At 39.2% G+C, this 23,600-nt stretch overlaps 1 protein-coding gene across 1 annotated transcript in view; it reads left to right on the top strand.

The window, feature by feature from the left end:
• The window catches only part of LOC119410392 (vacuolar protein sorting-associated protein 13B), a 98,388-nt gene extending 82,778 nt beyond the window's left edge, over positions 1–15,610 (top strand). Inside the window, exons 16-17 of the mRNA XM_037677303.1 lie at positions 13,304–13,438; positions 15,420–15,610. Coding sequence (XP_037533231.1) covers positions 13,304–13,438; positions 15,420–15,610 — 326 coding nt within the window. The remainder of the gene's footprint in view (positions 1–13,303; positions 13,439–15,419) is intronic.
• Positions 15,611–23,600: the final 7,990 nt, after the last annotated feature.

Below are 23,600 nucleotides of genomic sequence, written 5' to 3'. Positions count from 1 at the left end.
GCAACTGAAGGCATGTTGATAATATTAGAACAGGACTTGTGGTCTCACTCATCATGGTATCATTATTAAAACAAGTCCTTTGTTTTTACTTCTCCACACGTAAAATGGGGAGAGGGAGGATGGTGGATTTGGGGTCGTCGAACCAAAATAGAACTGCTGAAAAAGTGTTGCAAGGTCAAATTGTACAACTTATTTGTAGGTTTCTTCACTGATATAAACTATTGCTTAGAAACAAATGTATTTCTTTAGATCAAGTCAACAATAGTTTTTACGCATTTTTGCACAGCATGAAAAAGGCTGCTCCTGTCATGGTTAGCAGTTCATAGCCCTGTGATCTAACTGGATTCAGGAGCCCAAGTCTGACTCAAATCCCCCTGTGACGCTGCGGCACAGTAAGGCTGAGTAATGGCTCTGCGTTATTAGAGGGAAAAACTTCTATTTTCATATCACTGTCTTCTTTGTAATCTGATCTCTGACGTTTTGTAGTTTTTTATTTTTCCTTGTCCCAGGGTTTATTGTTTAATTTCTAATGCCTCGTTTTCACCCACCTCCGTTTCTTTTTTTTTTTTTTTTGATCCGTATAATGCAGCTGAACTGACGCTAGCAGAAATTGGAGATTTCACTCCTTTAGTTTGTAGAGGTTTGTCTGGTGTTTCATGGTATAGTTTTCTTTGATTAATTTGGCTATCATGATGCTCTAACTTAATTTTCTTCATCTTTTAAGGAGACAAGCAAGGTGAATATGCAGACTTTCCAGTCATCTTCCGTGCCCACACACTTATGTCACAATGATTGTTTTTATACTGTTTCATTGTTCCACAGTGAGACTGAAAGACGGAAGGACAAGAGCATTTTTTCTGGTCTGCGGTTGTCACAGATGTCAGTAAAGAAATGGGGAGTTTAAAGAAACCCTGAGATGTCTGTTTTAGCGTGGCCTGGCCCCTCACTCAAATATCCATACTTCTTTGAAGAGGTAACTTATTGGTTTGGGAGAAAATTCTTCCTGTCTTCTTGTCTGCTTCACAAATTGACATCAGGACAGGAAGAAAGCTGGAGGGAAAAGAAAGAGGGAGCTTTTTCATCTATACGCAAACTCATTTCTGACATTAAAAACACGTTGTGTCAGCATCAGAGAACCGATAAATAAATCTTGGCTGGAACTTGAGACGGTTCTTGTCAATGAAAACTTCAATGAGCTACAGACGGCCCTCGCTCCGCTCCTGGCAGATTGTGATGATGTTTTAAGTCAGTCCAGACTCGAGCTTTCCCTACTTTTCTTTTGTTTTAGTGAAGCTGTCTACTATTTCTTTCTTGCTCCTTTCAGTCATAAGCTAATGAGAGATAATAGTTGAGTCAATGAACAGAAGTTTGTTGCCGTCTCGCAGTTGGACTTTGGATTACATGGAAATTTAATGCTCCTCCATTTAAATGGAATACTCCATTTAAGTAACTAAATAAGCTACGCACACACACACACACACACACACACACACCCACACACACACAGCCTTTATCAGCAGAGTTGATTTGTGAGTTCAGTCTCTCGTAAAAGGAAAATCAATCTCACAGTGGTTCTACAATTATCATTAATCTTTCTCACACCCTTCTCGAGGCTTCTGGCGGAAAAAAAAATCAGAAAAAAGAAACCAAAAGATCAAAGAATCACATGCCAAAGAAAGCTACCCTGTTAATGGTAAAGCACTTTTGTTTTTAATGAAAAATAGAATGTGATTTTAGACATTTCGAGAGCTTTTTTTTATTAGTTTGACATCTAACTTTTTTTGATACATTGATAAAATATGCTTGTTAAATGAGATCTAATATGGCTTTTGAAACCTGGCTGATTATTAAGCATGGCACTTCAGTTGGCTTGCCAATCATGGGCTGAGGAGGTTTTATGTATTTATTTATTAAGATTTCAGCTTTTCCCATTTAGTACTGGAATGTTGGACTTATTTTCCGTATGCAGGATAGACTGAAATATGATATGCAAATCCCTTTTGGCCACGGTTTATAAAGCATTACTCTGGTAATAACCATGCCGTCCTTTACAGTGTCAGCATCCACAGTTTGACTTCATCAGATAATGTGTTAAACAGAGCACACGTTGTGTAAAAGTTCTTCCTGAAAGAATCCATGAAATAAAGCTAGTTATTAAAGCAGAAACTGATGCCATGCAAGGCTTTATTTTTTTCTAAAATAAAATTGATTAAAAAAATAAAATGTAGAAAAAATGTTTATTTGTGGTTAGGCTGATTAATAGTATAATTTCGTTTCAAGTTATACATCAAATTTCTCAAACATGAAATGGAATCCACTGTGAGAACAATAGTTTTTAAAGCAGCCAAAGCAGACTCTGGATGTTACCGAGCCCTGAATCAATGACAGACCCAGATAAATGTGTTTGTATTTATTTCATCTTGTTGTTTGCAGAGCTGACTCCCCGTTGAGAGCCAGTCGTTCCATCTGAGGGCAGTGACTAGTGCCAATTCAACACATAGCTTCACGTCACAGCACCATAAATTTCCACTGCAACTCCTATTGAAGTGCCTCAGCAGCACCGAAACCCCAGTCTTGGCTACCACCACACACAAACACACTCAGCCTCTTCAAAGCTCGGCCATAAATATTGATCTCCATGGATTATTAGTAAACAAGAATGCTCTGCTTGTTTCGTCTTTTATTCTCTCCCTAAGGACAAGTGGAATAAAGAGAAACTCACAAGTAGTCGAACCTTCATGGGTTATAGAGTCACAGAGCTGTCACATTTGAAGTTTCATTATTTCAAAGTTCTGTTTAAGGAATGAAGAGGCTGTTTTAACGTCATCAGCTGTGGTCTGACATTTTGAGCATCTTGGTGGAACCACTTTGGTATTCCATGCTGGCGCTGACTTCAAAGCAAGAATACCCGTTTCATACTCGAACCAAATTTGTCAGGGCAGCATTAGACTGAGGATAGAAGAGGTTGAGAGGGAGGCCTTCTCATTTAGAGTAGTGTTTAATGGCCTATCTTACCACTGGTTAATTATCTCCATATAAATGGCAGTTCTGCTACATGGCATATTTCTCCTTCTCTTCCGAGCATCATTCTCTTCCTGTGTAATGCTCTGTTCTGTATTTCCCTTATTTTGTGACTTTTTTTTCTTTCTTGCATGTTCCCTTCTGTTCCACCACAAAACACCCCTTTGCTGTCTTAAAAACGGTGCTGCCTCGGCACATTAGTGTTTGCCAAATTGCTTCCGCATGAAAATTCCTTAATTGTGGTAATTCAGTGGCAGAGGGAACGGTGGTTTGAATACGTAGAGAACATATGTCATTGCTTTAGTGGAGAGACAAAAAGGCAGCACCTGGAGGGGATGGAAATTATGAAAACGAGACCCCCAGCTTGTGCTACCACCAGCACTTACACTCCATTACTGTCTTTATGCCATGACATGACTGGTACAAGCAGTGAATAGGACTTGATACACAAATAATGCAACTTTTGTTCAGTTTGTTGAATGCAGCCCGACTGGACTGTTATCAGTAAAGGGATCTCATTACTCACTACTTGAGTGTTCCCTTGTTTCTGCTTTGACTGAACTTTATCAATATTGATAATTTAATTTTTAAAACTTATGTTTTGTGTGTACAAGTTAACTTTGGGGTCTTTTGACTAAACTCATTTGTCAAAAAAAAACAAAAAAAAACAGTTGCGGATGTTTGTTAATATCTGTCATTATTGGTCTTTTATGTCCAAGTAAAGTTAACTTAAAAAAAAGTGTGTGATGTCAGATGTGTTGCAACAAACTCCACTAACAAGAAATTATACACATTTATTTCATTTTTCTTCATACATCCCTGTTCCTGGAACGATAAGACATTGTGAAAGTTGTACAGAAGGTATCCACAGCAGATGTGTGTTTGACTAAAAAAGCTTTAGGCTGTAGGACAAACCACTACTGGTTTTCCTTGTCTGTTTTCCTGTCCCACTCTCCCTGCATGTGTCTATTTCTGCTGTGTGTCAGTTCTGGGCAAGGTGCCAGCAGACCTGCTCCTACTTACTGCTTCTACTTCAGCCCCTCCTGACTTAGGAGAGACAGTTATTGTTTCTGCATCAGCACTTAATGGCTCAGCTGCCTGCTTTCAGGCTACCCAGCTCGTCTATGTCTACCTCTTTTTCTGTCAGCCCCCTAGCTGCTGTGGGCCTACTGCCAGACTGGGGGTTGTAGTACTTTATCCTTCTTTGTCCTTTGGCCTGCACATCAGGGTTTGGCCATAGTGTCAACTAGTTGCCATTCCATATAAAACAAGCCGATGAAACTATAACTCTGTAGAAGGTGTTGTCTTGAATTATAACATAGCTGGTATGTTTTTTACAGTACCAGTCATGTGGTTGTTACTTTGTAATTTGCTGTCGTAACACATTATGTTCATGTACCACATACCTGTGGTACGTGGTATGTGGTACATACCACATACCTGTGTGGGGGAGACCAGCTATGGTTGTAAAATGGGCCATCCATCCATCCCTGTTTGAGTTGCGGGGGTCACTGGTGCCCATGTCCAGCCATCACTGTGTGAGAGGCGAGGGACACCCTGGACAAATTTGAATACCGGTAATATCTATTTGTTTGTTTGTGTGTAGATGCATTCTATGCAAATTGTTTATGCAGCTTTAGCTGCAATAATTCAAGCTAGATCATGGCTACAAATCTGGGTTAGTTGTAACAACCATGAAGTGTTGCAACATATATTATAACATTTGCCTCATTTTCAAGAGGGCATCAAACAATGTAAAATACTCGGGAAATGTTAGCTCTGTGGTACAAACGTAAGGCATTTGCCATGTCCTTTAGAATAGATTTGGCAAAGAAAGTAAGATATTAGAAGAGCAGGGATCAAGGCAACCTTTGCATGGAATTTGCAGCTACGCCTTTTAATAGTAGACACATGTAACTTATTTGTTTCACATTTTAAAATTACTGGCTTAAATAAGTTTCAAGCTAAAAACAGAAATTAAATAAAATATATAATAATTCAACCATCCACCGTTTTCTTACCTATCTATTTCCTATCTATCTGCATATATATTTTTTGCCTTAAAACATACATTGTTTTTGTTTTTGTTGTTGATTAATAATCTCAATGGATTTCTTCCTGGTAAAATGAAGGTTTAAATAAAAAAGTATGTTTTGGAGATTTGAATTAGCATAGTGATAGTGAATGTAAAGATATACAGACATATTTGTCCCATTGTTTGAATATGGATTGACCAGGTGCAACATTATACTTGTATAATTCAATTCAGTTTATTTATATAGTTCCAAATCACAACAAAGTTGTCTCAGGGCACTTTACAGAAACATTCAAATACATAAAAGCCAATTAGTAAAGTTCTCTATCTAAGGAATCCAGCAGACAAGTTGAATCTTGGCTTCATCACAGTCTCCCATCCTGAGCAAGCACAGTGACAACAGTGGAAAGAAAAAACTCCCTTTTAAAAGGAAGAAACCTCCAACAGAACCAGGCTCAGGACAAGCGGCCATCTGCTTTGACCGGCTGGTTGAGAGGACAGGAAGTAGAGACAGACGAACACAGAATGGTAGGTCCAGGTGCAGGTGAAAGACAAAAAAACAAAACAAAACACATGTTAAGGATAGAAAAAATAATTACAAATACAAAACAGGTTGAACAGATTAAGGCAGTAGCAGAGTGAATAGTGTGGTCAGTTTGTCCTCCAGCAGTCTAAGCCTATAGCAGCATAACTAAGGGACAGCTCAGGAAACCCAAGCTGACCCTAACTATAGGATTTAGAAAAAAGGAAAGTCTTAAGCCTAGTATAACAAATATGGCTTTCAGTTCTTCAGAAGTCTTGCACATACAAGCATGCAAACATATATACATGGTAATCTGGATGCACATGAACAATTTAGGTATAGGCACCAAGTATATCCTCCTCATCTCATACAGCACTTGCATCATTGTGTTTAAACAAAGATACTTCTGAATCATGACACTGTTTCTGAGTTTTTGTTTGTTTGGAGATATACTGTATATAGATGTATAGATATAGATAGATGGGTTTTTTTTTGTGACTGATGTTCTTGTACAGTTTCTCTAAAACTGCCTGGAGCCCACAACCTGCAAGCCTGTTCCCTCTGATTTAAGGTTGATTTTATGTATCTTAAGTACCAGGGCATAAAGCACCATGACTTCCCCTTGTAGTTCTTGAGTTCCCATCTGAAAGTTTTTAATTTAATACCTTGTGTGAAGCAGGGTCTGCTGTGCATATCATTGGAAAGGTCTACATATTACAAAAAACAGCACAATATCAACAGGAGAGACAAAATATATTTTCATATGATGGGAGGTTGTGGCTGAGTGGTTAGAGCAGTCGTCCTCCAATGCAAGAGTTGGGGGTTCTAATCCACCAGCAGTCACATGCTGAAGTGTCCCTGGGCAAGACACTGAACCCCTCATAGCCTCTGATGTGTGTCCCATCAGTGTATGAATGTGATCTAAAACTCTGATTAGTCTCATTAGAATTTGTGGTTTTCAACCAGTTTGACAAGACTGTCGGCAAGGAAGAGGGCCGGCAATGGAGGAGGGGGCGTACCAAAGAGACCGTTTTATCACAAGCAGAACTGGTTTGTTCCACTTTGGAGTAAGCTGTTGGGGGGAAGAATCAGCTTTGTTGTTTCCTTGACTGATGAAGCCTTCCGGATCGAAAGCGAAACGTTTCAGCACAAAAAACCCCCCCCCAAAAAACTGTCCAGATGACCTGACTGAAAAATGTTGGATCGTATACCTGGATTACTGAGCATGGACTTTGTGGTTCTCATTAGAATGATTTGTTCAATTAGCTTCGTATAGATCTAGTAGAGTGCTGTATGAATGGGTAAATGAGGACATCGATTGTGTTGTAAAGAGCTTTGAGTGTCTTGAAATAAGATAGAAAGGCGCTATATAAGTACAGTCCATTTACCATTCCATTTATATGATGTGCTTATGCCACAAATACAGGTACTCTTGCTGTTTTCAAAAGCTCAGGAGATGTGCAGAAAATATGTGAACATAGCTGCTGTTGTGGTTGCTTACTGCATTTGGCAGTTTGCTTGTCATTTGCACTTTATTGCATTATTGCAGTTTTTGTGCCAGCAGTAAGGACTGGAAGACAGCTGTCTGGTAGTAAACAAAATGAAGAAGCAGAATTTCTGATCTACTTGAAAAGGTCTGGCTTTAACAGTTTTGCATTGAATCAAATCCCCAAATAGTGTTCAAAATAAATCCAATTCTTTATTGTAAAACTGATGACGAGAGGAGTCAACTTAGCTGCGTTTGCAGGCGTTGACCATCACATACTGTAATTTTTATAGGACCTTTTTTTTTCCCAGCTAAGGCTATACCATATAAAAAAACAGGTGATTGTATTATTGTTGTTGAATATTATGCTAATCACACCAGTTGCAAAAAATGCACATTTTCCTAATGTTTGCCTTTTTTTCTGTCATCATGTTACCCTCTACAATCTTCTAAACTAGATATGGACATGAAGGGTATGGATTGTTGTTTCAAATGATCAACAATATTATTGGTGGTCAAAACTTAAATGCGTTACACTTTTGATGCATTCTGCAGCCCTATTTGCATTTTATTGATTAAGGATGGTGCAAAACCAGGTCTGCTTACGACAGTTACAAGCACAACCCCCACAGTAACGGATATTATAGTTAACTTCGGAGGACTCTGTAGTTGGAGCTGTGTGTCGTGGGTCTTTGGGTTGAATTTTAATGTGGCATTTGAAAAAGTGCTACCAGTACATACACTTCCTGTCCCAAAAAAAAAGTCACTACCAAAAAAAAAGGTTGTACATAAATATTTCATTGGACCGCCTTTAGCTTTGATTACAACATGCATTCTCTGTGACATTGTTTCAATAAGCTTCTGCAATGTCACCAGATCTATTTCCATCCAGTGTTGCATTAATTTGTCACCAAGATCTTGCATTGATGAAGGCACATTCTGACCACTGCACAAAGCTTTCTCCAACACATCCCAAAGATTCTCAATGGGTTTAAAGTCTGGATTCTGTGGTGGCTAATCCATGTGTGAAAGTGATGTCTCATGCTCCCAGAACCATTCTTTCACAATTCGAGCCCGATGAATCCTGGCATTGTCATCTTGGAATATGTCCGTGCCATCAGGGAAGAAAAAAATCAATTGATGGAATAACCTGGTCATTCAGTATATTCAGCTGACCTCGTTCTTTGAGCACATACTGTTGCTGAACCTAGACCTGACCAACTGCAGTAACCCCAGATCATAGACTGCCCCCACAGGCTTGTACAGTAGGCCACAGTTTTTTTCTGGCCACATTTCTTCCTCGAGGACGATGGGTCGCCACTATCCTTCCAGTTTTTAATAATGCGTTGGACAGTTCTTAACCTAATTTTAGTAGTTTCTGCAATATCTTAGATGTTTTCTCTGCTTGATGCCAATGATTTGATCCTTCTCAAACAGACTGACATCTTTTCCACGACCACGCGATGTCTTTCAACGTGGTTGTTTAAAAAATGAGAAACAACTCATTGCACCAGCTGGGGTTAAATAACTTGTTGCAGCTGAAAGATAATCGTCACATGCAGTAATTATCCAACAGGAGGCTCGTACCTATTTGCGTAGTTAAATCCAGGTGACTACTTGTTTTTGCCCAGGCAGTGTATGTTCAGAACGAGAAGTTTTAGGAGCCAGGTAATACTGAGCAATACAGCGGTTCAGTCTACTTTGTTTAAAGAACAAGTTAGGTACTAGCTTATACTTTATCAAGGCAAATGTACTTTAACTTTAAGAGTGTAGATGATGGAAGGGTTTGATGTGCCAATCATCGTACATTGTGTTGAACTACCTCTTGTTGTTAGTACTTATTAAGCTTAAAATATGTCTATTCCAAAGCAGGAGCTGAAAACTGACTCAACAAAGGTGGTGGTTCTTATGAACCTCGTGTATAGATTGATGTGGCTCTTTTAATATAGTTGTACATCATGTGTATGTTGTCAACATAGCAATTGACAACATCTTATGTAATGAGTGTACGTTACACTAGATTCTTACCTAGTCTTTTTCAGATTGTTCTGCCCTTTAATAATGCTTTACTGACTCGTGTCACACTTTTTCTTCATTGTCTCAACATTTCACACAAGTTTTTAGGTTTGGCTGTTGCCCTCTTAGTGTTTGATGGAGTGGCGTGCCCTCTGACCTCTAGCTGTGTGTTTATGAACTTCTTGCACCTGCTTTTGCTTGACGAGTAACAGCTCCATAGACATTCACTCACTCGGTCACTTAATCACACACACACACTCACGCCTGGTTGCGTTATGCGCAAATGCACCTTACGCACATAAAAGACACAAAATACCATTGTTCAAGCTGACAAACTTACCACCCCTTGTGTTTTCACTTATTCTGTACACCCCACAGTTTTATAGTCTAACAGCTGGACATAACATTCTCAAGACCCCCTGCCCTCTGTGCAACAACCACCATCTTAGCAGGTGCAACGTGCCCTTTTGGACATCTACGTGGGCAAACGGGATATGTTAGCGATACCCCTGGTGCTATTTATCAAAGAGCAGAGTGGAAGGAACGGCCCCTGTCATGTTCCAGATTGGCTTGCACTTACATCTCCATCTTTTCCAGACTCTTGGGAACCATCAGTTTATGTGCATGGCCCACTCATCACTTTTGCTCTCATTTTCCCTTCAGTGCTGTTTTGAAATGGGACAACTGGTCACCGTATCTCAATATTTATTCTAAATGATATTCTGGGCATTTATTTTAGACATGTCATGCGCTTTTTAGGTTCACTGGGAAACACTTAATAATGTAGCCAAATGTCTGTTGCAGACATTATATGAAAAATCTCTGTAGTTATATAGTTTCCAGGGGAGAAGAGAATAGATCTTAATGTAATACCTAAGCATTTCTCCCATCTTTCCCTCTGGTCCTACATGACATAGAACTTCTAAAAGATTTATGGAAAATACTTATCTGTAATGCATTGATATTATTAGCTTTTTTTTTTAAGATGGCAACACAGACTTTTATTTGACAAATATATGTCAAGAACAAAAGCCTGAACTGTTGTACAAATATAGGATTACTCAAGAATAAATTGATTTGAATTCTTTATTTTATGTGCTTGGACTTTATTGATATCGGCCCTTACGGAGCAATGCAACATTGAGTTTGTTTACTTTTATGATGCTAAGTTTGTTTTGTACAGCAGTAGTTAGTTGGGATATACATGTGATATAGAATCGGTCCACTAACTGGACTGCCTTGTAAGTAGGAGGTTCTGATAAATATACAATATTCCACACAGGATTCTTTCAAACTTTAATAAAACATAAGGACACAAGAATTGATCTACCACCTGCCTCAACCATAAAAACAGAGGAAACTGTTGGAGACGTCAGCTTCCAAAGCCACAGAGAGACATTCATTGCTGTTTGACCTGCAGATATATTGTGTGGCAGAGAGTCTGCAGGAGGGTTATTAACGTTACCATCTTCCATCTGTGCTTGTAGAGGGCCTCTCAGACAGCAGGTGAAGAGGTTGATTGGTAATTTGTCTCAAAGAGAGGGAGAAGGGAAGTTGGTGGTTAGGGATTTTAGCAATTTCCAGTAATTCCTGTGCTTAAGTGTGGTATTTATGTGACTACTCAAATCCTGCCTTTATCCACACACTCTCAGGCCAACAATAAAAATGCATTTGTATTACAGATGAAATCTACACAAACCTTCACGAGTTTCATCAGATGTTTACGGGAGCTTCTGGTGAGACCTAAGTAGTGATGAGTGGGGAATTTACGTTTTTGTTCCCTTTAAAACTATCCATTTTTTAATGTTTTGGTTGAAAGGCGCAGTTCTAAACGATAAATAACATTTAATGTGAGGTTGGAACTCTTTGAAATTCAAGACAAGTTTCTACCTTCATGGTCAGAGGAACCATGGTGTTTTTGCTAAATCTTTGTGGTCCAGAGCTTCACTTAGAAATTAACCTTTTAAACCTTAAACCTGCCATAACCTTTTTCTCACTATTTTTGTTTAGTCTTTACATAACAGCTCAAGGATTCACCCTTTTCATGCAAGAACATTTCTCCTGAGTGTAAACACACAGGTTATTTGGAAATACTTGTGCTGGACTGAAAACATTTTTTTTCTTGTTACACTCTTTAAAAAAAAAAAAAAAAAAAAAGGAAGAACTAATAATGAGCTTGCTGTATTGATGGAGAGGTGTGCCCCTAACCAAACCTGCTGTCTCATCTCATTAACTTGAGTGATTGACTTAAAGCTGCTTTTAGAAAAGTCTGTAACCCAGAGAATCACATACTTGGCGAACATGCAACAGTAATTCTACCTTGTTTTTATAAAACACATCCAGTACAGATATTTTACATTAGTAGCATTTTGTATGTTTTTACTTGTAAAGTTTATAAATGTCTGACAGTATTATAATTCTAAAAACAAACTCAAGAATTTGAAAATAATGCATTTCTACAGATGCACATATTTTTTTGTAACCATTTTATAAATAACGGTAAATGTCAATTTTCTATCCATCCATTATTTTTTACCCGCTTCTTCCATTTTGGGTCACGGGGGTCGTCGGTGCCCATGTCCAGCAATCACTGTGCGAGGGGCGGGGTACACCCTGGACGGGTCACAAGTCCATCACTGGGACACATAGAGACAAACGAGACAAACAACCATTCACTCTGTCACACACACCTAGAGACAATTTAGAGTTACCAATCAGCCCAACTTGCATGTTTTTGGTCTGTGGGAGGAAACCGGAGTACCCGGAGAAAACCCACGTATGCACGGAGAGGCGGTGCATTCACATCAGCCCTGTTTAGTCCGCTTTAATCAAACTCTAGTCCGTTTGCCTAGGAAGTCCGGTTCAAGTGGGGAGGTGTGAACGTGCAATCGAACTCTGATGCGAACCAAAAAAGCGAACCCTGGTCCACCTAAAAACCTAGGTCTCGGTCCGGTTGAAATGAAATCTATAAATCTATAGATTTCACTTCAACCGATACCACAATGCATTCGAACCATGCTGGGGACTACAGTGCAGGGCATGCTGTGTAAATACAACCAAAACAAATACGCATTTCTCTTACCTCATACGGAGCTGTCAGCCACCTTGTGTGAAAAACATTCTCCATGGTCTTCTGCCTCATCTTCCGCTCATGCTGAGTCCATTGTTGAAAAATGTTTGTTTGGCACATGAGCCCCAGACGAAACAGAAATCCTAAAACCGCTAAAATTTGACGCCACTCCATTTTTGTTTTTACTTCCTGAAGTAAGCTGTGCTCAGTGTCTTCTTCAGAGGTTTTTGTGTCATTTCCTTCAGTAGTTTTTGGTGCAGCGCCACCACAGGGGAGGGGGGAGGGGGGGACAGGTTGGCTCGATTGACTCAGTGCAGTGTTAATGTGAACCGCATCAGCTGAAAATGTAAACAAATGTTCTGAATATTGGTCCCCAATCAAACCAAGTCTACCAGACTATCAGGTGTGAAAACAACCATAGTTATTGTCTCATGAAAAGCACGTGATGGCAAAATAGTGTAAAATCCACATATTGTAAACCAGGTTGGATAAAAATGGTTGAGGGCACTTGTCGGAAATGAACCAGCGTTGCTGTAAGAAGATTGTTTTGTAAAGCCTTGTTGGAGCAGATGATGTAAGAATTCAGTGTCATTCTCTTGGCCAGTCTTTAGCTCAATGGAAGAATGTGTCAGCTGATGGATGGATCTTCCTCGCTCCTCTCAACAGGCTGCTTGGCACAGAACTTCCTTTACTCCATAATGTTTTTCAGTCAGCCTGCTTGTTTTCTACCTTCTCCCTTCTGTGCTCCGAATGGTCTGCAAACATAAAAAACACCAATTTATTATTATTTTATGCATACCCATTAATCCCCCTACACACACAAACACATCATAAAAAGATGGATGCCAGAAAATCCTTCCACAATAAACTACTATTAAGACAACTACTTCTTAAAAGACCTACACAGTTCTTGCTTGAAACCATCGTTACCATTAAACTGAGCACAGAAGATCTTGCATGATTTTTGTAAAATACATTTTCTTAACCTTGTGTGTGAGTCGGTTCATTTTGATGCCTTCTTTTTGTCAATATTGTTGTTCCAGAGCAATTTAAAGCTAATTAAGTGTTTAACGAAGCCACAGAAGGAGTGTTTTAAAGTTGTCGGACTGCAGTTCATATTCACTTTTCTTTCTCTCTCTTTTGTTTTATTAGGTGTGAAATATCCAGGCCCGTCACCGACTCTTGAAGGCTTGGTCCAAAACCTGGAGCTGAAGTTCTGCAGCCGTGCGATGGTTAAATGTGCCTCGGGAACTGTGGGAGCTGTAAAAGTGTGCGCCAGGACCCCAGGTGTGTACAGCTGTGCCCTGTTAAAACTTTACTGCCTGTGTAGGAGGGAAAGAGTGAGACAGACTAGACTCTTCTTTGACTTTCTTGAAGTCATACTTTCTTACACTCTGTCTCTCCATTCCTCCTGCTCATGGTAAATCTTGGTTCCTTTCCAGTTATCTGATTCAGCTGCTGTTTTTTTCTTGGGATGTTGTCACTGAGCTATGGTGATGTCTTTGACAGTAAAGATTTTATTGAACTAGTGTCATAGCGACGAGTTCACAGGGTCAAACTGCTCACGATGTTTGTCAGACTGGATGTAAGGTAGCTGTAATTATTAATTCAATAATAGTGAATGATTAAATGGTAAATGTTCTGTATTGTATAGCACATTTGTATGTTATTAAGATACTCAGTGAACAAAGTCCAGGCTCAATAATCCAGGTATACAATCCAACAATTTTCAGTCAAGTCATCTGGACGGTTTCTTTTTTTTTTTTTTTTTTTTTTTGTGCTGAAACGTTTCACCTTCCATCCAGAAGGCTTCATCAGTCAAGGAAACACACAACACAAAACTGATTCTTCCCCCAAGAGCTTACTCCAAAGTGGAACAAACCAGTTATGTTGGTGCTAAGACGGTCTCTTTGGCACGCCTCCTCCTCTGGTGCCAGCCCTCTTCCTCGTCGACAGTCATGTCAAACTGGTTCAAAACCAACAAAGTCCATGCTCAATAATTCAGGTATACCATCCAACAATTGTCAGTCAGGTGAAAAGTTTCAGCACAAAAAAAAAAAACTGTCCAGACGACCTGACTGAAAATTGTTGGATACTGAAAGTGCTTTACAACACAACTTGTGGCCTCATTTACCCATTCACTCTACTATGAATGTACAAAGAATAATCAGAGCTTTATCACATCCATACACTGATGGGACACACATCAGAGGCAATGAGGGGTTCAGTGTCTTGCCCAAGGACACTTCAGCATGTGACTGCTGGTGGAATCGAACCCCCAGCTCTCCCATTGAACGTCAACTGCTCTAACCACTCAACCATAGCTGCCCACTAAAGTTGGATCGTGGACTGTCTTTCAGTAGATTGCTGCGAGAGAGCTGCTCTGCTATTTACGAAACCCCGACCCAGAATCTGGTCCTGCGAGTCATTGAGCACCTCACCCTCGTGCAGTGCACGTTCGATGAGGCCGCACCTCGTCCTGGTTGCGGGAGGCTCTCCGCACTGGCCGGAGCCAGCTGTCTTAGACCAACCAAGGATCCGCGGCACTTGGGTATCGTTGCGTCTATGCAGGATTGTGACTGAGAGGCGTTCAGTCATAATCCCACAGATGGTAGCTTCGCCCCATTGGATCCACAGCCAAGCACACACACCAAATGTCTGAACCTGCGGTTCCTCTTGTACTGAGCAGGATTCCTGTTGCATCAACACATCATCAGTACGGGAACACTAACCTGTCTCACGACGGTCTAATAGTAGAAATGCAAAGACAGAAACGCACGTGCAATTAATTTCCATAATTCTTAATCTATCAGATTTATTGAACAATATAAACATGTTTTTTGTACAGAAGCAAACTCACCACCACAGATATAGAAAGGTTTTTCTTTAACTGTTTTTTAATTGTTTTTTCCAGTAAACATTTTACACATTTAAAACTTTGACACTAGCAGACTCGCTGTCGGTGCCCTCTGGCCTTGTTCTTCATAGTGTTGTTGTTCCATCTGCTCTTTCATAAAATTGTACAAACAATGAAAGGCCATTGAACCCTTTCACTTTGGTTAATTCTGCTTATATTAGTTGCAGTGCCAGTTCTGCAGGGATATGATGTTGTAGAACCAAGGACTTAAAACAGTTTGATGTAAAAGTGAAGAAATAAATCATTGCATCAAAAACCAGATCAACAGAAATATAATAATTCATAATTGACCAAATACAAAGAAAAAAACAGGTTAGGAGATATTTTACAATGAAAACTTTTGTCTTTTAGGTTCAGGAGAAGGAGTAAAGGAAAAGTTGGTTCCTCTAATCCAGGGCCCATCTGACACCAAAGAGCTTCATACGAGTCGCTGGCTGAATGAGATTCGCAAGCCTGAATCTTTACTGGCTCCTGACCTGCTGGCATTTTCTGTCCAAGTTCCTCAGCAAGGAGACGATTGCAGGAACTCCGGTAAGAGCTGAGCTGGATATCTTCTAACTGGATGCGTTGCTGCTGATTGCTTTTCTGATGTCAGGTTGTCATTTTTGATTCTTTACTCAGGTTTGCAGCTCTTGTGTCAGTGCAGGCATTTTATTGTGTATACATGTCTCTTCAGGGAGGATGGTGGTCTATAAATTACGTCTTTCACAAGACAAATAAATGCTGTTTCAGTCTGCAAAGTGTGGCAACGTTTGTTTGAGTCATTTAGATATTAAAGGACTGCTCATATTATTTCCTGTGTTTGTAGCAGGTGTTCTGGTGGCCCACAGTAAGTTATTCTTCATATATACCAGTGATGTCAAACTCCCTTACAAAAGGGGCCAAAATCAAAACCTTTTTCAAACTAAGGGCCAATTTCAGAAACCACATTAACTCAAATCAGATACCCAGCATCTTTTCTTGGTCACAGGTTCCTCAACAACAGTTTGATTTGTCTCATTTGATGTTTTCTGTTGTGCTTTCGACATCATAATCAAAGAAAACTGAAAAAAATCAAGAGATAGAAGTATTTTATGTTCCACATACTGTATCATCTTGAGGGCCAGATAAGATGTCAGTGAGGGCCACATTTGGCCCCCGGGCCTTGAGTTTGACACATATGATATATACAGTCAGAGCTGCTGTGGTCCACCACGTGGTGACAGACACTGGAAAAATGCGTCCTGAGTATCAGCATTTTGCTTCAGAATCATTACCTCACTTTATTGCACTCATTTTGTAGTGTTTACCTTTGTAAACCTTTAGTGCAGACCCTCATCATATTGAAAACTAACCGTTTGGTTATAGCCTGTTAACTCTGAGTTATCGAAGCTGAAAGCTGCAGCTGAACTTTAGAGACAAACAAGCTGTTGTCAACAAAACCAGACTAAAGTCTCAGGCACTATCATCCTAAAAATCATCAAGTTCAAAAGAGCAGTTTTAGTGCTACATTTTATACTGTTAGCTGTAATAAATATGAAATGTCAGAGTGAATTTGAGGTTTATGAGTGAAACATTTTAATTATACAAAAGCAAGGACTGTTTTTTTACTCGTATGAAACAAACGTGAGGAACTTTTTTTTTTTTTAAACAAAAAGACTGTTTATCAACTATTTAGACCCTATATGCTGAGTTTTGGATGCTTTACTAAGCTCTGGAGGTTCTGTTGAACTGAAACTCTTTAACAATACATTAAACAGTTTAGTATATACCTGGTACTTGCATGATACCTATGGGCACCCAGCTACAATATGAAGTGACTGGCTACCCTGTACTTTGAGTATATACCTGCTTCAAATCAGGTTTGTACCTTGTACTTGTTTGGTACGTTCAGGGTACTTACCAGATGTCTACCTGCAAAGTACCAGCTTTGTAGTAAGGTACCCATTTTGTACCATATAAGCAGCAAGTACACTGCAATATATAATTCAGCCCTTTATGTACAGGGTACTTAATGTATATCAGATAAGTTCAGGTAGGTACTCTGTATCAGTGTAACATGTATTGCTGTAAAACATTTAGCTGTATTTTTGTTAAAAATGTTCAATATTCATAAAGGTTAGCCATAAGCATTACACGTAGAAAAATACTAATGAAAATTGTGTGCTGGGGGAGTGGGGATTGTAAGGTCTACAACTGAATGGAAGTGCACTCTAGTGCTGATGTTACTTACTTGTGTTAATTTTTATACAGTAGCTTACATTTAATTAAATATAATTTTTTATTTTAGGGGAATGTGTAACAGAAATGTAAGGAAAAATTCATTTTCAAAGCAATTTACTTTTGTTCAAGTTCAATTAATTAAATGTTTCCAAACTAAATTAATAATCATTTTCAACAAATCTGATTATGATCATCTTTCTTCTTCTTCTTTCGGCTTTTCCCTCTTCATTGGTCTCCACAGCGAGTCATCCTCCATCTGTCCTCTGCGTCCTCTGTCCTCACTCCATCCACCTCCTTGTCCTCTCTAACTGCATCCATATGTCTTTTCTTTGTCTTTTTTCCTGGCAGCTGCATTTCTAACATCCTTCTACCAGTATACCCACTGTCCCTCCTCTGGACATGTCCAAACCATCTCATTCTGGTCACTCTAACTTTATTTGATCAAAATAATGATTCATATTTTTAAATAATTGTGCAGGGTTCAAACTGTAAGACGTTGATGCAACTGAAGGTTCAGGATGTCACTAGTGAGGTAAAAATATAGTGTTTGTTTAAAGACAGTAGATAAGGCAGTGGTTCTACAAAGTGGGCTTTTTATAAAATAAAATTTAATATAACATTTAATATAGGGTTTGAGGACCACATTAAAAATGTATTGCCTTCTGTTGAAAGGCAAAGGAAGGTGATGATTTGTGTGTGTGCGTGCACATATATGGACAAATGCTGCTGGATGTGAGCAAGCATCTGGCATTTTCACAGGCTGATAATCTTTTTGAAATAATGCACAAAATGTGCTTACTCACAATTATGTGTCTGTGTGTGTAAACGAAGACGTGTTTTTAAGAAGCTGCTTCATATCAAAGAAGACAGGAATGTAGCTGCACTCAGTTCAACATAAGGAATACTGGCAAGTTCTTTTTAGTGTTTCTATCATCTAAAGTTTTTAATTTGATTTAGTGACCATATTGTTTCAGCAAAGCAATGGCTCATAAAGTCTGTACTCATTTTTAAATATTAAAACCTGACAAATGCAAGGCAGAAAACCAACAAGAACCATGAAGAGTGGGAAGAGATAAAAGATGAAGGTGATGAAGGCGGGGGCTGAGTCCCAAAGGGACGGAAAATATTCCCATTAAACGTTAAGCAGTGTAAGTCTACAGTCTTTCTCGATAATACCTATTCTTTTTACCGTTTTCTTTGTTTAATGTCTTCCCTCCTTTTCTTCTTAGTCTGTCAGCATGTCTCTGTTGTCTCTTTATCTCTTTAGGATTTATTTTTCTTACATCGACACTTCTGTATTTCCTTCTATTTATTGCAAATAGTTTTTTTTAAGATTTTGAGTTATCTGATTTGGTCTGTGAAATTCTTACTGGCTGCTGTTGATTATAAACTTAAGATTTTATGAAGGGGTTTATCTTTTATTGTACTACAAACTAGTGGCCACACAAATTCAAAGATGCATACACGCACAGTTGAAAATTCAGAATTTCTGCCAGTAATTCTTGTTTTCTCTCTTGGTCCGTCAGTATTTAAGATGGCATGAGACAAAAGAGTGCCCTTACAGTAAAAAGAAGAATCACCAGACTAAAACATTTCTTTTCATTTATGAGGCACTGTCTTGTGTTCAATGTGCTGTGAAGAGAGAGACCAGATCAAGACTTTCTGTGCACAAACGCTCTCAGATGTCCACTTAAAGATCTGTTGTTTGTTTGTTAGTTAAACTCGCATTAAAGTTTTAGCTAAGTCCATGTCCAATGCTATGATCTCCCGGTGTGTAGAAGCTTATTACTATGCTGATGAAAGGATGGATGCAGTGCCTTTTTCTGGCAGAGGTGGTATAGAAAATATTTGTCTGCAGTTTTTGCACCCATAAACATGAACGGACTTCACATTTTGCGCTCGTAACATTTCAAACTTGGGGCGGCATCACATTCCAGTTGAAGGAGCTGTTGCCTCACAGCAAGATGGTCGCAGGTTTGTTTCCTTCCCATTTCTGTGTAGATTTTGCATGTTTTCCCTGAGGATGCAGGGATTTTCTCCAGGTACTCTGGTTTTCTACCACAGACCGAAACCATGCAAGGTTATTTGGTAACTCTAAATCAGGGGTGGGCAACCCTTTCTTTCAGAGGGCCAAATCAAGATATTTAAAGAAATCAAAGGGCCACATAGAAAATTGAAAAATAAATTCCCTTAAGAACTGATGATCTGGTGGACTTTCTTGTAGCGTAGATGGCATGCTTGATAAAAATGTGTTCCCAGTGCTCTTTAGGAACACAAGACATACTTTATTTTTAGACATACTTTCTGTAAACTAGTTCTTGTGACTACACACTAACATAAATATGCAAATTAAAAAAGTTGGTTTTGTTTGTTTGGAGTCTTTTTAAGGTTCAGTCTTGTTCTGAAAACACAACTTCAAATAAAGTTTTAGCCTATATGCTGTGGGTTTTCATTGTATTGGTCCAAGATGTTTAATTTTTACTTCATTATGCTTCAGTGGTAAAATGCAGGTTTTCATCAATTTAAAAAAAAAAAAAAAGTTTTTTTTTTTTCTTTCCCAAATTAAGAATTTGGGAGGCCAGATGGAGATTTTCCAAGTGCCAAATTTTGCCCATGGGCCATATATTGTCCATGTCAAGTTGGCAGGGAGCTGGTCCCCATTCAAATCCCGGTCCGATTGCCTTTCTGGGTGGAGTTTGCATGTTCTCTCCGTGCATGCGTGGGTTTTCTCCGGGTTTTCCGGTTTCCTCCCACAGACCAAAAACATGCATGTTAGGCTGATTGGTAACTCTAAATTGTCCCTAGGTGTGAGTGAGAGAGTGAATGGTTGTTTGTCTCGTTTGTCTCTGTGTCCCTGTGATGGACTTGCGACCCGTCCAGGGTGTACCTCGCACAGTGATTGCTGGACATGGGCATCAGCGACCCCCATGACCCAAAATGGAAGAAGCGGGTAAAAGATATGGATGGATGGAAGTTTAAGTTGAGTTTGTCATATGCAAGGCTAACGGTACAATGAAATGCTCAGGATGAGAAGAACAGATTTGACTCAATTAAAAAAACAAAAACAAAGAACAAACAAATACTAAAGCATGCAATAAGGGTACAAAAAAAAGTACAAAAAAGTGAAAAAGTAATTATATTTACAAGGTCCTAAAGAGAAAATGGTAAACTACAACATGGGTGTTGTAAGGGGAGTGGTGGTGCAGAAGTTACAGAAGGTGGGCCTGTGATCGGAAGATCACCGGTTAAAGCCCCGGTATCGACAACATCAAAAATGTGGGTGGGGTAGGTGAAGCACCTACACCTGCCCCCACCCTCATTCGCCCCACTCTGGGCCCATGAGCAAGGCCCTTAACCCCCACAATCTGCTCCCTCAAACAGGTCTCTCTTGAAAATGAGTTCTCGTGGCTCAATGAGACTACCTGGATAAATAAAGGGTAAATGAAAAAAAAAAAAGAGGAATTTTAACGGTGCAAGCAGGATGAATTTGTATGAATAAGTATTTCAAGGTAGTAATATAAGCTAAAATGCACACTTTATATTGCACATAACTAAATACTACACGGGTTGTGTGACAGGTTATTGCACAGGTAGTGAGTGACGTTGAGATTGGATTATGATGGTAAGGTAAATACATAGATACTGTATCATGCATGATTCATCCACATAGTGTTGAAACAATAAACAATAAACATATTTGCTGTCACAAGCTGATATTAGTCATATTAGTTGTCACAGATGTGGCTTGGTGCAAAGTTATTGTCAGTTGTTCAGTGTTATTTATTGAGAGTTCAGTAATCTGACAGCTTGTGGGTAATAGCTGTCCTTTAGTCTTTTTATACGTGATGACAGACTCCTGTATCGTCTGCCTGAGGGTAGTAGATGGAAGAGTCCTTGTGCTGGGTGGGTGTGGTCCTTAATGATGATGCGTGCTTTACGCAGACATCGGCTGTGGTGGATGTCCTGGATGGTGTGGAGACTGCTACCAGTGATGTCCTCTGATGTTTACACCACCCTCTGTAGTGCTTTCTTATACTGGTGCAGTTCCCCTATACCATCCTGTGATGCAGCCTGTCAGCAGGCTGTCAGTGGTGCACCTATAAAAGTTGGTGAGGGTGCTGGTGTTCATACACAACGTTAGTCTTCTTAGGAAGTAGAGTCTTTGTCAGGCTTTCTTGACCACAGTGTCTGTATGTAAAGTCCAGGACAGACCCTCAGTAATGTGAACGCTGAGGAACTTGAAGCTGCTGACCTGCTCCACCTCAGTGTTGTTTATGTTGGAGTGCTGGCCTCCATGCTGTTTCCTGAAGTCCACTATCATCATCTTTTTGAATATGATATGAATCTTGATAATTTGCTCAAAGCACTTCATGATGATGGATGTGAGATGTCTACTCCAAATTGTTCCTGGGTGTAAGTGTGAATGGTTGTCTCTTTTGTGTCAGTGCCTCTGTTTTTTTTGTTTTTTTTTTTTTTAGTATACCTGATTGGCACCATTTGGTTTTAAGTGATAAACCTTTTTCTTTTTCACCTAGTTATGTATTTGTGATAGCTGTGTCGTCTCAATCTTAGAATTGCGACAGGCTCTGGGAATCACCATCCCTTATATTTTCATTCCTTCCAAAATGTGTTTATTTCTCCTTGATTTTTCATTGTTTAAACTTCAGAAACGTAAATTTTTTTGTGATGCATAAATGTCCAATTTATAGGGCACATGTATTAATACCCCTTCTACATGAACACATATTTATATATTACTCATATTTTGACCACTTCTATCTGGACCTTTTTCTGTTAAATACAGTAGTTATCTGCTTGACCCATCTTCATAAGAAAACACATTGTTTTGTTCCTGTTTCCTTAAAAATAGTTTGAGTAATTAATTAATTGTGTTTTGCAGCAAGTACACATCAGCTCGGGCACATCTTTTACTTTTTCCAACTTTTTCATGTTCAGCTAATTCTCCTACGTAGTAGTTTTAAAGTATGTTCGTTGACATCTGTTTTCTGTCTTATTGTTTACCAGCTGAAGCAAAATTCCAGTTTACTTAGAAAATAAAGGGAGTGGGTTAGGGGTTTTTGAGTGGTGGTTAAAGGGAGTTCCTGTACACTTGCAGAACTCCTGCGGATTTCAACTGTTTTTATTTAATAGAGTTGAGGTTGGAACATTCTAATAAATCAAACTCAATTAAAGGCATGGGTTTTAATGCAGAAGATCTGAGTAGCTTTGCTTTGAAATAGCCCTTTTTAATAGATCCAAAGGGGCTGAGTAATTTTATATCTTGCCCTTAACTCTTGTCGTTGTTTCACATGATGTATGCTAATGAAGTCGCAGCTCCAATTGGGTTCAAACTTTTTCTTTTCTTTTGAAGACTTTTCGTGTGAGTGGTAAACCACGTGGGTCAAGGCTGCATCGTGTTTGATACATAACTGGGTCCACCCCGTTTCTTATTGTTGTTTCTTTTATTGTAAATTTAAATTCACTGCCAAACTAATGTGCACATTGTCCTCATGTTCCTATATTCTTGAAGCGTTGAACAGATAAAGTTACGTTGTTTGTTTTCTCTGCTCACCACCCCACATTGACCAGCTGCAGTCACTGAACATCTATGCACAGGCTGGGTCTCTCAGTGTATCACTTCTTTCATAAGTTTTAATGTAAGCTTACAGGTGTCGGCATGCTTTTTAAAAAATATCGGCATACAAGTTGTTTGAACCTTGAAAACATGGTAATACAAACATGTAATTATATTAGCAGGAAATTTCTTTAGCCTTTTTTTTTTTTTCTCCAAACAAGTATCCTTTGTTTTTCTTCCTCTGCTCGTGCTTTGACTCATGGTTTTCTTTGTCTATTGTGTGTTTGGTGCCTTTTCAATGGAAGTTTTATCATAACTTCATTGTCAATGTGCGCAGTGCTCAGTGTCACAGAAATCTTGGCTGCACAAGCTTGTTTGCTGAGCAAGCAACCATAGTACACAGGTAAAGATAACATCTACGTTAAATACGTTTTATGTTTAAAGCTATTTTTTTGGTTTCATGTATGCTCAGTCTCACTGTTTTACACAGCAGGGAAGATTTTTAGAATATTGCCTGTTAAAGTTGCAACTTCCTAATTATTTTACTGTATTAGAACTGAGGAGACGTTGTGACAACGCCTTGCATGTTCTTGGCTTTTTAGTAACTCGCATCATGTTTTTGAAGTTGCAGTTCATTTAGGAAGCAGTATGTTCCCTGCACATTGTGAAGTAGATCCCAGAGTAGAGAAGAAGAAACTGGGTCCAAGTTCTGCAGTAGTTGCTACAAGAAAGACATCCAGGAAGGTTTTCTAGCT

Source organism: Nematolebias whitei, chromosome 5 (assembly GCF_014905685.2).
Source record: "Nematolebias whitei isolate Nwh7 chromosome 5, NemWhi1, whole genome shotgun sequence".
Taxonomy (NCBI): Eukaryota; Metazoa; Chordata; class Actinopteri; order Cyprinodontiformes; family Rivulidae; genus Nematolebias; species Nematolebias whitei.
Note: the sequence above shows the minus strand (reverse complement) of the source record. Positions and strands in the feature narration are given on the sequence as shown.